The sequence below is a fragment of the Cyprinus carpio genome, unplaced genomic scaffold (assembly GCF_018340385.1).
Source record: "Cyprinus carpio isolate SPL01 unplaced genomic scaffold, ASM1834038v1 S000006795, whole genome shotgun sequence".
NCBI lineage: Eukaryota > Metazoa > Chordata > Actinopteri > Cypriniformes > Cyprinidae > Cyprinus > Cyprinus carpio.
Genome location: NW_024879381.1, coordinates 1,868,761 through 1,884,843, shown reverse-complemented (window position 1 = coordinate 1,884,843; position 16,083 = coordinate 1,868,761). Strand labels below are relative to the sequence as shown.

At 36.2% G+C, this 16,083-nt stretch overlaps 1 protein-coding gene across 1 annotated transcript; it reads right to left on the bottom strand.

The window, feature by feature from the left end:
* Positions 1 to 5,948: 5,948 nt before the first annotated feature.
* On the bottom strand, positions 5,949 to 8,849 carry LOC122144877. Its single transcript, XM_042756100.1, has 4 exons — positions 8,831 to 8,849; positions 7,661 to 7,694; positions 6,818 to 7,125; positions 5,949 to 6,358 (listed from the first exon to the last, which is right to left on the bottom strand). Exons 1-4 carry the CDS (start codon positions 8,847 to 8,849, stop codon positions 5,949 to 5,951), a joined length of 771 nt encoding a protein of 256 aa, XP_042612034.1.
* Between the last annotated feature and the right edge of the window lie 7,234 nt (positions 8,850 to 16,083).

The following is a 16,083-nucleotide window of genomic DNA, read 5'->3' as shown; positions in this document are numbered from 1 at the left end:
TCTATGAACACACTTGACTAGATTGCGGGGGATGAATTTACGTTTTATTAAAGAGTGTTTACGTATTCTACAACACTCATGGCGAGCTCACACATTAGGATAGGTTAGATGCCTGCCTCTGCTGCGAGTTCCTATTAAGCACTTTACTGATTCAGCTACTCTCTTCTTCTCCTCCTGCCTGGCTCATTGACCCGCATCACTCACCGCAAAGCAAGCCTGTTCAGAGATCGTCTAACTATAGGGAGATGAGAGGGTCTGTATTTCTTACTATTGGAGAAAGCATAACAGCTAACTTGGATCATGTGTGCCTTAATAACCAATCACATTACAGCCTTGACGTCACTGAATTTCAGCTAGAGTTGTACGACACTCAATCGCCGTTTACAGATACCATAGGAATGAATGAGAAGTGCCATAAGCTGAATCCCACCTATCGCAAAAAGTCAGTGACTTTTCTTATAAACAATATTTATTTATTTTTTTCGTGGTAAACTCTAAAAATAGTTAAATAAAAAAGTATTGTTTAGTATAAAAAATGTTGAAGATTAGCAGATAGCCTTTTGATTCATTAAATGATAAGCCGTTTCCTCTAAAAAGCTGTTTATTCAGCATAGTGAAGCCTCTCCTCAATTAACATCCATTAAAAAAAAAAAAACGGCCTCTGGTCTCCTTTCCCACGAACTGCCAGACTGGAAGTGTTAGCTTTAGCCGTTATGCTTTTTCGGCTAAAGCGGGATTTATACTTTCGCCTGGCTTCACTTCATTAGCCTCCACTGACTGTGCGGGCACCTTCCCAAACGGACGAGTTTTTTTACAATACATAAGAAAAGTCACTGAGTTTTATACAAATGCCGGCACAGATGTGCATGTTTGGCTAGAGTCGCCCTGAATTCGTGCATCTTCGAATGTGGAGCTGCGCGGAAAGTTACAAAAAAGGCCATGCACAAGCCACGTGAAATGAGTTTGCGCACACTCAAAGTGGACTACAGTCGACGGCAACAGGTTCACGCTGCTGTCGCTTTAAGACCTGACGCACAAATCAAATTAGACACATCCATATTCTTCCTACTGTACAGGTTCTCTTAAGACAAAACCAACTGCAGACGGGCATTTTGACATTATTTTTAGTTTAAGTGTGTAGCAATAACATGCAAAAGAGAACTTAATTCAGCATTCACACGCTGACTGAGAGGCGCTTTCGGTGAGTGTGCTTTGGGTGTGTACACAGAAACCTGTCATCTTTCAAGTACTGCACAAGACTTAAAATCACATTCAAATATACTAAATATCCTTTTCGTAATAATGCCGTGGGTCAGTGACATTTCTGTCAACTGTCCCCGGATTTGGTTGGACTCTGAATATTTTCTGAGTCCCAAAGGCTTGAGTCAGAGTAACAATTTATCTGAGTCTGTGACAAGTCTGAGTCTGCTTAAAATTGTACTCGAGACCGGACTCGAGTCCAAGTACCCCAACTCTACCATGAATGCACCTTTACTTACACGTATTTTGTGAGAAATTGATTAATTCAGGTGCTGTAAATCTGAATGACTGGACTCTCAGAACTGCAGTGTGAACAAACATGGTGACACCCATCTCACTTTATAGATCACGATCAAGATCAGTTATAAAGGTTTTTAAATGACAAAATACACTCACATATATTTGTGAAACAGAATATCAGATAGGTGATGACATGGTAAGCAAGTGTGTGAATATTTTGAATAAAAAAGGAAAAACTAAAAAAAAGCAATACATTTGTCATACAATGTATTTGTAGCTGTAATGTAACATGTGACAAGCATGACGCATCGCCGTGGAAACAATAAGGAGAAACGTTCTAAAATAATGGTGGCCACAAAAAAACTTACTCTGGCATGTAAAATATAATAAACTAAACATACAAAAAAAATAAATAAATAACTCAATCAATTCATTCTTCTCTTTTTTTTTTGTTTTTGGGGTGGTAAAAGTACATAGTAATTTAGGAACCTATGTCACAGTAACAAGTAGGCTAATGATGTCAGGTGTTTTTCTCTTTTATTTTACTGTTAAAACCTCTTCTGTTAATGTTTCTTTTTTAGTTCAGCTGTTTGGCCTTCCTACACATCAAATGGGCAAGGAATGGAAAAACACCCTTTAACCACATTCTACTGACAGACACATTGACACCTCAGATGCAAACTCTGACATAAACTACAAACTTCCTTTAGAACAACATGTTCATGCTGAAGCTGTTTGTCCACCAACAGATCAAACCACATCTCTGTACAAAAGTAAATAAATGAGACAACAGACAGGGTTCATTTTGACTCATTTTTTGACCATTAAAACTAGAACAAAATCGAAAACCATCATCTAATTTATATCATGCCATCTGTGTACAAAACATTTTGACAAAATTAGTATTACACATAGTGATTCTCACCATTGCCAAAACTCAACCATAGATTCTGACTCTGAGATTGCTGCTGGAGGTTCTGGGTCTCAGAAAAGATGAAAGTTTGATCATCTTCTCATTGTGATAGGTGCATACACCACATTATCTTCCTCTTTAACTTTCTGTGAAAATAAATAAAATCAAATTCAGCAAAATAAATAAAAACTCATTCAAATAATTGAGATCAGCAGTTTTACATGAACATGAAACAGCTTGAGGGAACCCCATCAAACATCTACATCTGTAGTTTCCCAGTGGTTTTGCTTCAGGGCCCAAATGTTACTTTGGACAAATTCAGCTGTATATATATATATATATGACAGGCTCTGCCCCCCCCACTCCGAGCAGGATTCAAACCCCATTCTCTGGTTTAGGAGTAAGGCGCACTAACAAGGAGACTAAAGAGTGCAGCCACTAGCATCAGTCGCTAACGCACCTCTTGAGATCAGGGGAGTGAGGTTTACTTACACAGCACCTACTTGCTGGCCTCCGTTACATTCACCCCCCTAAGCCTCACTCCCACCCGGGTCACGGCACCAATGCAACGGGCTCTACTCACCCCACTCCAGTGCTTTAAAAGACCTGTGACTCATTTATTTGGCATGCATTTCACATTAGATCTAGCCTATGCAAGTAATAATGTCAGTATTACATTTCTGTCAGGATCACTATCAAACACTCCCTGCCCATCCATGCAGCCTAGCATGAATAGGAGCAGGGAGAGCATAAATAGCACCCTAGGGTAAACATAACAGAACATGATTAATTAATGATTAATGTAGCATATATCATTAATGTTTGAAGTAATTTTTTTTTTTTTTCTTGTAACAAAATAATTCAGTGGTCTGACTCAATGAGAAATATTCAATGCCAAGTCCTGACTGGATGAGAGGGGGAGTTGGGGATGGAGAGCAAAGTAGCTGCTGAATAAGTACTGAAAGGATTGATTGGCGTCGTATTTCTATAGGTAGATGTGGATCAGTTGAGTGTCAACTGATGCGAGCTTGACTAACGTGACCTACCAGAACTAACACTACGCTCCATGTGTAACGAACCCTAGCTGAAGTGCCCACGAGCTCCGATAGAGGGCACCTCATCCTGTACCCTTTACCATTCACCCCAGGCTCCATTTCACATAATATTTTGCCTAAACTCATCATCAATTGCAATCACCTGTCTCTCATCACCTCATCAGTCTCACAGTATAAGAATGGCACACACACTCTTACATCACTGGTGACTGAATGTTAGCCTGTACGTTTTCTAGTTTGTGTGTTTCAGCCCATGTTTTATTGTTTTGCCTTGTCTTACCTTCATGTTTTTGGATCTTGGACTGTTTATCTGGTTTTTATGATTATTTGCTGCCTGCCCAGACTATTGACTATTGCCCTGATTAATTATGTTGATTACTCTTTTGCCTGTGCCTTGGATATTATTGTTTGCTCGTGTTTTGACCCTGCATGTTCTGACCACACTCTTTATAATAAAGCCTTGCATTTGGATCCAACCCTATCATCACGACTCCCTCGTTACAACATGAAATCAGTGATAAAGAACAATGTCTGTTGTTAACCAACTCATAAAAATCACTTAAAATCATTACATTGTGAGTATAGGCTAAATAAAAATAAATAATTTTTGTCTCTAAATAATGTCTGTTGTTGGCCATTGGCTAATAAATTGTTGATTGACTCATCATCAAAATCACCGGAGATCAAGATGTATGCTGGTTAGATGGGTTTAAATTATGTCCGACTTGCTCTGATGTCATGCTAACATATGCCAAAAATCTTTTGTGGCAATGAGGCGGCCTAGAAGTAGAGTGCCGTTGCTCTCCCCCACTGCACCGACCAAAAGTATGATGGGAAACGACTTGGTGACAACCCAGAATAATGCTCATACACCCATAATGTTGCATTCTGTTTAAAATATATGATTTTTGTAATGCATGAATATTTCCAGACACAATAATAGTGTGATCTCTGTGTGGGATCTGTAATTATTGTGATATTTCTAAATATAAGCCTACATAAAATATGTGTCTTTATTAAACTAAAAATGGATAGAAAGATTACATCATATATTTACATATAAATGCAACAAATTGAAGTTACATTCAATTTATTAACAACAAAGTACAAAAGAGTAAATCAGCCAATATCTGCCTTTAATCTTGTACTGTAAGTGTCCTTTTTTCCCCCTTACATAACACATAGAATTGACACGCTACACAAATTATTTTCTTGTTAAAGTTTAAAATTATTCAGCCTTTAAGCAGACGTCACTGATGGTTAGTTTTTGGGGTGAATGCTAGTCAATGAACAAAAATTGAGCAAGCTATTTATTTATCTATTTTATCTAAATATATATGTATATGATGTTCACTGACTGAAGATTTTAGCAGATATTTAAAAGTGAAATCTATATTGACTTACCAGTTTCTGTTTTTTTCTTTTGTAGAATGTTGGATCAGCGTAAGTGATCTCTTCACAAGACTCAACTGACTAGACTCACATATCAAAAAAATCAATAATAAAGAAAAAAAAAGTTAACATGCATTTTTAACATAATTTATTCATTTTGAATTACCTGTTTCACACATGTAAAAAGGCCCTAGCAGAGTAAGTAAGGTTATATTTAAAATACAGTCCATGCTTATAATTTTTACTGAAGCTTAAAGTGAAATATCACTAATCATTGAAATGACCAAATAACTACACTCATTATTACCTTCCATAAAAATAAACTTTAGTACAGAAATTATGTGAATAACTGTCATGGCAATTTTCTATTTCAATAACAGTCTTTTGAGAAAAAAGTCTTTTGAAGATTTATTTTCTTGCAAGAAAAGTTGACAGTCATACAGTCATGGCTGTAAAGTGCGAAAAAGAGAAACAAACTGAGTCTGCCTTTATACACTAATCGAGTCCAAATCATGACAAATGTTCAACATATATGTCCATGGTATCTAACTATGTCCCCTGGATGAGTTTCTAAGTATTTTATACAAATCATATTCTTTTCAAGCTAAGATAGGGTCTCTAAAATAATATTTTTTGATTCACATTTGTCTACACACACACACACACACACACACACACACACACACACACACACACACACACACACACACACACACACACACACACACACATTTCCTGTTGGTCTTTTAGCACATCAAAATAACTCAAGCATACTGATGAAGCATTTAGACAGTCTAAACAACACGCTTTTGTAAAGTAAAGCATAATACCTATCACAATAAATTTCCCTCACATGATTAAATGATATTTAGGATTATTTATCAATTTAAATTCAGAGAAAGTTTGAAAAATAGTTTTTAAAAGGTGTAGGAAATACTTGCCTTGTTTTTCACTTTTTCTTTGTTTCCTGCAGATGCAGAAGATCCCGAGTGCAACTGCAATCAACAGAGCTCCTGCAGCAGCAGCAGAGATCAACACTATGTACACTAAAGGTAGGCCATTATCTGTAGTGACAGAAAGTCTGTCAGTCAGACCTCAGACAAGACTGAGAGATATCTGTGAGCGTTAAATTTTGTGGGTGGGGGTGGGGAGTGGGGGGTGTAGCAGTAAATAATCAGGAATTGCACTGTTATTGTACCTAAATGTGTCTGACAGAGTTGAGTGATGTCCAGATGTGTGGTCTGGTTTCTGATGGGATTGTTGAGCACACAGCTGTAGCTGTTTTTATCCTGATATTCCACCTCCAGAGGTAGAGAGAGACTGATGCTGAGATCATACACACTGATGCTGGACAATAAAATGTTTCCTTTGTACCAGGAGAGAGTCACATGACCCACATTCACCACTGAACACAACAATGAACAATTCTGCTGTGATGATGATGATGATGATGATGTTTGTGAAGAGTTACTGCTGATGACAGGAAAAGGCAGATGAGCTGAAAACATGAGAGAATAATAATAAAATATTAGTAAATAATAAAAATAAGGTTAAACCTACACAGTGATCTTATTTTCAGCATTGTATGTTGACTGTCAGTGAGTGTTTCTGTCATCTCAAACTGTGAAATTATAATTTTATTAAATTTTATTACATTTTAACTTGCATTGTTAATTAATGTTTACATTTTCACCCATTCCTCCAAAAGGTTAAAGTGAGGCACTAAAGTGTGAATAGGGCTGATTAAAGTTCCCAGTGTTTCAATACTAAGGCCATAAGACATGAACAATATGGTTTTCATATCTTATATGTTTATGGATTTTATTAACACATCATAAACCCTACAACCTTGTAAAAATGATGGTTTAAACATGTTCAACTCAAATAATGAACACATTTTAACAGAAAAATCCTGTTCAAAATAAATAACGACAGGACAAGTGATTTTTTTACTCACCAAAGACAGAAACATTGAATGATTTTGTTGACCGTCTTCCTTCACTAATCTTTACTTCATAGAGTCCAGTGTGTTGAGTTGTGATGTTTGTGATGATCAGAGATCCAGTCTGATTATCCAGCTTCAGTCTGTCTCTGAATCTCCCATAAAAAAATTGTTTCTCTCCTTTGATTACAATTATGAGAGACTTTTCAGCTCCAAATCTCCACACTATTTCTTCATGTTGATGTATTTCAGTAAGATCAGTGTTCAGAGTGACAGAATCTCCCTCCATCACTGACACTGATTCACCAAACACACCTGATGAACATCAACAGGTTTCAGCACAGATAAAGACTCTTGATGGTTTATAAAGCCTAATATCAGTTAGTTGGTATTTTTTTAAATATGAACTGAGAGACGTCCAGAACAGCAGCAGACGCACCGAAGCAAATGAAAGATGAAATATATGAACAGAGAGATATGTGTGAAACAAACATTTGATCTTTTATTTGTTTGAAGGTTATCTGCTAGTCCAGAATCAATGTGTAAAAATGCATGATTTATTTTTAAAAATACATGCTAAAATTTTCAGCCTCATTTTTTTTTTCATCATTACATAAAAAAATTGATTGATTGAAAACTTTAGCTGTGGTAGATTTGTATCCAAATTAACAAAAGATAGCTGAGATTTGTAAGCAGCTTCTGAGATAGAGTATATACATTCATTATAATAATGTTTTCCAACACTTTTCCAGATTTTATTTTCATGACATTTCTATGCCTGGAAATTTCTATTTTGAATTCAGAACGGAGACCTGAATTCAAAGTAAGTAGATCTCACAATGATAAAAATGAACCTGGAAAATGAAACAAAGCCATAAAAATGCTTTTGTTACTTACCAATTTGGCGCCAGCAGCACAAACAAAACAAAGCAAGTGTGTGAAACATTTTTACAAGTTCAGTGTCTGATTAAAAAGACTGTCTGCTAAAAACAGCTCTGTGTATCCTCCCCCAACAGAGTTTGACCCTCCTAGTTCACACACCACATTTCTACACGATACAGTGTTATAGTTCTTCTGACACTTTTTAAGACTTTAACTGCTCTTGATGGGTGAAATATTCTTTATTTGCATCATTTAACTTCCTTTTGAAATGTAACTATGTGTAAATATTTGACTGGGTTGGCTAAACATTTTTACAGATTGTGTGAATTGTGGTGGCATGAACTATATTTAATGGTAAAATAGAGTCTATCCCTCATGATGATTTTAAAAAATGTTGTGTGTGTGTGTGTGTGTATATATATACATATATATTCAGTTTTCAGTTTTGTGTATGAAAAAATAAAACAATGGTTAAGTTAACACCATGTATGATCAAACAAAACAAAAACCAGCTGCGGTCTGTCAAAATTAAACCAGAAACGTTCTTATATCTGTAGAAATACAAACCTAACTGTTGGTGGACAAACATGAAGTGTGTCTGACACAGAAGAAGAGAAACAATAACACAATTATCACATTCACAAGTTTAGAATCACTTTTTAAAACTTCCACCCATTCTCCAAAAACATATGTGGTGTTTTATTCTTTTATGTTTTCTTAATGTTTTAGTAAGTCTACAGTGTGGTGACTGACTTCATATAGTTCAGATTTGACCGAACCTCTGAAAAGAGCCGAACTATTATCATGAGTGTATCTGCTGAACACATGATAAACACACTGATATCATTCACATTATCCTGCTATAGTCAAACCATAAATTTGAAATATCATGCAATAATTTGAACATTTCAAACATGTTATAGCATTAAACTACTTTCCCACACCTTTGATCAGAAAATATGTAGTTAGCACTGTTGTGGTTGTGTGTTTAAAATAAGGAGGGTGTATATGAATCAGGATGTGGTTTGTATGATGTTGTTTAAAAAAATCATCATGACCCTCTTGTAGGTTTGTGTGATGAGTGAATGTTTAAATCAGAGATGTTCTTCTGCTGTTTGTTCATATTATTAGTATCTTGATGAATACAGGCACTGAAGAGAGTCATATCGTGACCAAAATGTTTGCTCTTTCTAAATAAAGCTGTTCAAATCTTTTGATTGTCTTTTTTACTCCTATATTGTAAGGGTCTTTTTTTGTTTTTTTGCAACTTTTCACCAGTTTTATCTATTTTGCTTATATTGTGGCTTACATATTTACTCTTTGTAGACTTCAAACACATACAACTAAAACAACAAAAACAAACACCACTCTCCATACTATAAATACTAACTAATATACCATATACAAAAAATAAAAACTATTAACTTGAATGTTATTAACCTAAAAAATGTGTAAAACGAATCAGTTCTCCTCTGAACACTGATGTTTTCTGTTGTATATGCTGCTGGGATGCTATTATTCAGAACACCAGATGGCGCCATGCATAATCATAAACGTCTTGACAGAATTGTTAGTCAATCTCTAGTAATAAAAACTGCCTCTCTTTTACAGATTCAGGTCTTTATAACAGCCACAATATTAAAAGCACCTGCCTAATGTTGTGTAGACCCCCTAGTGCTGCCAAAATAAAACCTAAAGACTGGAATTGTGTTTTTGAGGAATTGAGGTTTGTTTCCTCTTCCTGAATATTTGACAGTGTTTTAAATGTGGGAAAATCCTGATGTATGACAAACTGAATCACATTGTCATTTACAGTACTACAGAAGTATAACAGTCTGGTTCTTTAAGATTAAAATTATATTAAAATATTCAGGAAGAATGTAAAATATTATAAAATTATTAGAATGATTTTAATCACATAATTATTCCCCTCTCCTCTGTCTGTTCAGGGAAAAATCACAAGCTTCATGAGTTTCGACAACAGCCCCATCTGGTGGTAGTTAAAATAAATTAATTGTCGGGGTGGAAAAAACTATGAAAGAAGCGCAGTCCATATGTTTCAGTGTTATGTGCACAAATAAAATTGTGTGTGTGTTGATGTTCTCCCTTAATTAAAAGTAATTTACCCATCAAAGTGTAGTGATGAATGCCAGTACTAGTACAATTCAGTTTGATGTGGGCTAATAGTAGAATTATGTGCATATATTGCATGTGGAAAGCATTTTACCTGAAATAATGTGTACTGTTCATGTTACTTGTGTGACTAGGTATTTAAAAATATAATTAAATAAATTTAAATGAAAACTTAAGCACAGGTATTGTGATTGTACACTTTATTTATTGCTGAAAACAAGAACATACACAACAGTACAAAATACAAAATATCAACATTAGTGACACTTGAAAAGCCAACAACAAAAAGTAACAAACAAATAAAAATAAATACAATAAAGGGTCATTAAGCTAATTTAAATAAGATCCCTTACACAAAGACCTTAAATGTGGAGCAAATTCTAACAGTCTTTCTTGCTTTCTTATTTGTAGACTCTGAAATTATACCAAAACTCTTAAAAAGAGCAAAGACAGGTTTACACTTTGAGAATTTGCATTTGTGAATGTAAAATTTGCTCAAGAAAAGAGTAGATTCATAACAAAATAAATATTGTCTTTTCTGAGGTCTGAGTCAAGGTCTTCCGGAGTTTCCCTGGCTTCATTCCTTTAAAGTCTGTTTTTTCCTTTGTGTGGTATTGCTGTGCGTTAATAACTCCAAACCCACATTTGTGCATATTCACGCAAATAAACATTGAGACTGGACATGTTCACTCTGGAGTAGCTGCAGTTCTTTCTAACCGGAGAAATAGGCCAGCTGAGTTCCAACCATCCAACTGCGCACAGAATATCCCACAAATTGGTCCTTCGAGCTGGAATGGGACATCAGCTGCACTATGGCTACATCCAGAGATTACTATGAGGGAGAACAAGTACCAGATCCTCGTCCAAGTCGTACCCGGCGGGTACCCACCTACTTGGAGGATTATGTGCCAGGACTTCCACCTCTGAGGCATGCTCATCCATCACCAGCAGACCCTGGGACAGAGTCTTTGAAGGTGAACCAGGACCCTTATAAGGGCTATATTACTCCTCCTCCCTGGGACAGAGTCTTTGAAGGTGAAAACCTGCACCACTTGGAGGCACGGTGGCGAGATTTAAGCAGTGAGATGAGAGAGCTTCAGATCAGAATGGACAGTGCTAGACAAACATCCTTCACATCTAGATCTCCTGTTTATGCACACTATAAGAGCATTCCTCACACTGAACTCAGTAACACGGGATTACAACCTACTGTGACTGTAGCATCATCCCACACACTATGAGGAAACACTCTATCATGAGCCCCTTATGCAGCAGCGCTCACTTTCAAGCATGCAGCCAAGTAATATAGCTCGTGTAGCTCTCTGCCAGGGCCAAACCCCTCAAAGACTGCTTTCTGAACTCCGACGGTCAGACTCATGGCCCCGTACACTGCTCAGCCGGCCCATCCACGGTACAGCATCAGCCAAGCTTGGTACAGCCTGTGCCAGTCCGCATGCAAGACACCTTATCACTCAGATGTTTGTACCGCCTGCGCATTCTCATGTGCAGATCCCCAACGTCAGCTAGTTGCAGCACCAATCTGTTCCAGCCTCACTGGCCGCCACAGTACCAGCAGACAACCAGCTCCAGTCAGCCTGTGACAGTTCAACCAGTCAATGCATCCGCATCACCCTTTTCACCCCACCCGCCCCTCCTCCTCCTCGGCCTGGACCACAGTCAAACCTTATTTTCGACAAACACTGTGATTTGACTAAACCAAACCAAGTGAAAACTAAAAGATTTTCAAATCACATGGAGATGGTCAGCCAATATTGTATTCACAATGGGGACAGAGTTTCTTGGCCCACACAGGACATAGATAAAGTGTTTGGATCATCTAACTGAGAAGGTATGAGTATGTCACAATTTTATGCACAAAATGAGCTCAGTTCAAATTTGATGCCCAGCTTCTACAGGTCTCAAAATAGTTGGGGACAGGGGGCATGTTTACCAAGGTGTACCATCTCCTCTTCTTTTCAACACAGTTTGTAGACGTCCTGGGAATACTGTCTCAACCAGCACATCATGTGATCGAGGTTATGAGTTTCTGATGGAATTTGGTCCCATTCTTGTCTGAGACTGGTTTCCAGCTGCTGAAGAGTTCGTGGTCATCTTTGACGTAATTTTCATTTAATGATGCACCAAATGTTGTCTATAGGTGACTATTTGGACTCGTCTGACCATAAAACACTTTCACTTTAAAACAATCCATTTTAAATGAGCCTTGGCCCACAGGACTCGATGGCGCTTCTGGACCATGTTTACATTTGGCTTCCTTTTTGCATGATAGAGCTTTAGTTGGCATCTGAAAGTATTCCTGGGCCCATTTAGTAATGTCAGTGACAGAATCATGCAGATGAGTGATGCAGTGTTGTCTGAGGGCCCGAAGACCATGGGCATCCAACAAAGGTCTTCGGCCTTGTCCCTTATGCACAGAGATTTCTCCAGTTTCTCTGAATCTTTTGATGTTATGCACTGTAGATGATGAGATTTGCAAAACCTTTGGAACAGCCCTCTCAAGGATTGCCAAGGATTCTTTTTCATTAACATTGAAAAATAAACATTAAAAACCTAAAAAAAAAATTTGGCTAATATGTGGCCTATAAACAACTGATATTATGGGGAAGGGGTCAAGCAACACAAGCAAGCAACGCGGAAACTGTGCAAGAGTAATGCCGGTGAACTTCAGTCAATTCATAGAGAAAGTGAAAGTAAAATGCTTTCTAACACTGCATTAAGACTGCATATTCTATGAGAGACAACGAGAGATGAAACTACTTCAACATATGCTGATAACAGTAGCCTATATAACTGTCTTAAATTATTCACTTAATAATAATACTTCTCATGTGGCCCGTCAAGTGAAAAACATGAGAAGAAACCAGGGCCGGAGTGGGACTAATTTTCAGCCCTGGAGTTTTATGTCTTAGACCGTTATTTTTTTTTTGTTATTATTTCCGATTATTATTAGCAGCATTCCATTTTATACTGGCATTTTAGTGCCGCCTTTGTGCTTTCTATTATACATTTTTTTATTTATAACTTTTTACTCGCATATTTCCAACAATTATTTCTTTATTTCTTTCTTTATTTATCTTTTTTATGAGCAAGGTGCTGCTTAGGGGAGTCAAAATAAAATTACATCATAATTGCCAATTAACTTACTTCAGAAATGGAAAATAAGGGACAATTGTACTTCTTTATCTTATTCTTTAAGAAAATAGTGTTTATTATTGTATTCTTGTAGAAACAGAATAAGGGGGGTTCCAGATATTTGTACTGTACCTATAATGTAGGCCTATATCTGCCCTGCAGTTAAAAAAGTTCTCAGAAATAAAAAAAAACTTGTTTTGCTTAACCCATAAATATACAATAAAACAAAAAATACAAAAAACAAAAATGAGTAAATTAAAATTCTGGTATCAAACACTATGGAGTAAATTGTACCATTTATAGAATTGTGATACTTGACACGTGTAATTTAGGAGGTGAAAATACTGTGAAATTACAAATGGCATGAAATTTGAAAGCTAACATCTGAAGATTATTATTATTTTTTTTAAACAATGGCATTTAAAGGGATAATATGATGCTGCTAAAAATAACATTATTTGGTGTATTTGGTGTAATGAAATGTGTATGCAGTTTAAGGTTAATAAAAAACACACATTATTTTCCACATACTGTACATTATTGTTTCTCCTCTATGCCCCGCCTTCTGAAACATGTTGACTTTTACAAGGCTCATCGCTCTGAATAGCGAGGCGTGCTCTGATTGGCCAGCTATCCAGTGCATTATGACTGGCCGAATACCTCAAGCGTGTGATGGAAATGTTATGCCCTTTAACATATTGTGATGCCCTGTCCGGCCGGAGCGACGAGACATAAACATAAAACCCATTATAAACGTGATATAAACATGATTTCTTGCCATGTCTTCTTTTGGTAGGCAAAAACAAAGTAGTTTTGCTTTCTCAACAAAACACATCTTTCTCACACACTGTGGCCTTGAGTGAGCGGAGGTCAGAGGCCTAGAGTGAGCAGAGGCAGATTCTACGAAGGAGGGGTCATGGACGAGTCTTAACTTTTATAAAGAATATCTCTTTGGATTTGAGAATTTAGTCTTTGCATCTTCACAGATCTTCTTTATGCACCAAGAGCTTGTAACCCTCCAAAGAGAAAGGAAAAATTGAAATCGCATCATATGACCCCTTTAAAGTTTTGGACTAAAATAGTATTGCAATTATAGCCTTTAAATGAATGAAAATACACACACATATATATATATTTTTTTTTTATTTAAAGAAAACTTAGAGACTTTGCATGTTTTACACTTTAAGAGAAATATTATTATTATGGGAACAATAATATCCCCATACTATCAGTTGTTTATAGGCCACATATTTGGCACTTTTTTTTTTAGGTTTTTAATGTTTATTTTTCAATGTTAATGAAAGTTACACCAAAACACAGGAACATCATTAGGCAATCGTTGAGGGGGCTGTGCGGGGCTAAACAAGCTTCTGATGGGGCTATAGCCACGTCAAGCCCCGCCCTAGCGCTGCATCTATTGTTGACAGATTATGTCAAAATAAACAGGAATTTTCTGACTTTTGAGTGAATAATTACTGATTGTTTTGTACACATTGTCATGTTACTGTAATTCTTATTTAAATGCGTTTTGTTTTATTGACCACAATATCTTTGCTATTTGTCTGAGAGGGGCACTTTTGAATAATTTTGTAATTACACCAACTGCAACTGGCTAAAGTTGTTGAAAATTTACCAAAATTTGAGCCAAGCACATTCTTCTCAGAAAGGAGCACAGTCTTTGATAACTATTTATTTATTTATATTTTAAAATGCTTTTCACAAAGGCCAGCAGTGATGAAGCTGTTTTATGTAGGACAGAAGTCAAACAATGATTTTCATATGAGCAGGAATGTAAAAAAAAAAATATTGGTGAAAAAAATTAATAATAATAAACCACACACTATTTACACCTCAGACATATAAACTGACATCAACCACAAACATCCAGTAATAGACTGATGCAGAAGATGCTTCTCCACACAACGAATCAAACCACATCTGTACAGAGATAAAAAAAAAAGATTTATATATAAAAACATATGCTCTCAAAATTTGTTTTAAGCCTAAAAGGTCAAAACAACAATGCTAAATTGGGATGTATGATCCTGATGCAGATACAAGTCTTTGTACTACAAAGTAACTTTTATCAAGATTTTTAGGGACCATTTCATTGATCTATCTCTGAATATCACACTGTTAAAAAGTTTTTGCCTCATATCATCTGTTTTTTTTTTTTTGTTGGAGCCAACATACAGATATATGAGGTGATTCTCACTAATCCTAAAACTCAACCATTGACTTAGAATCTGAAGTTATGGCGGGAGATTCCTGGTGAAGACGAGGACACAGCTGGATCTGATAATACTAGAAGAGGTTTTAAGATCACCTTCTCTTATAGTGACAGGAGCATACACCACATGAACATCCTCTTCACATTTCTATACAAAACACAAAACACATAAGATAAGCTAACATGAAGCAGCTTGAGACTGGGCTGTCAGTGTTTTCACTTCAGGGTCCATGTGTTACATTATGTATCCAGTAATAACGTCACAGTGGCAAAATTTTAATTATTCAAAAGGAAAAAATCACATATTGATAAGAATAATGAATGAAATCAACAATTTTGTTTTTGCAAAAGCAATAAATAACAAACAGCGTTGACAGTTGTGACCTGTGTCCCATTTCTTTATTCTCTCTCGATCTCAAATTTGCATTTGTCTTCCTGACTTCAGTTCACACAAATTATATTAACGAACAAACAAGAACTTCACACGAGTCAGAGCCTGTTTGTGCAATCTTAACAAATATGTTGGTGTATTTTGATCTAAGGACATTTTCATTGGAAGAACTGTTATTATGGATTATGGACCAGAATGGTTTAAAACTAGAATGTCTTGATGGATTGGGTTTCTTACAAACATGCAGCTTTTCAATTCTCAAGATGTTAATTGATGGACTGGAGTGTTGTGGGATACTTATGAATTTATTGTGATGTTTTTCAGCTGTTTGGACTCTCATTCACTTATGATGTTATGTGATATTATTAGATATGAACCAACACATTTACATATAGAGCTGTATAAATTTAATATGTTAATGTCATCAGTTGGACAGGAAATGACTTCATTGGCTCATTGTTTTAGCATCAGGAATATCTAATTATTTAAATT

Excerpts from the sequence above, each read along its gene's own strand:
- LOC122144877 (XM_042756100.1), bottom strand. Across the intron at positions 7,126-7,660 it reads TTATGGCTTTGTTTCATTTT|TTCATCAGGTGTGTTTGGTG; the intron begins CCAGGTTCATTT and ends AACCTGTTGATG. Across the intron at positions 6,359-6,817 it reads ATTCAATGTTTCTGTCTTTG|CTCATCTGCCTTTTCCTGTC; the intron begins GTGAGTAAAAAA and ends TCATGTTTTCAG.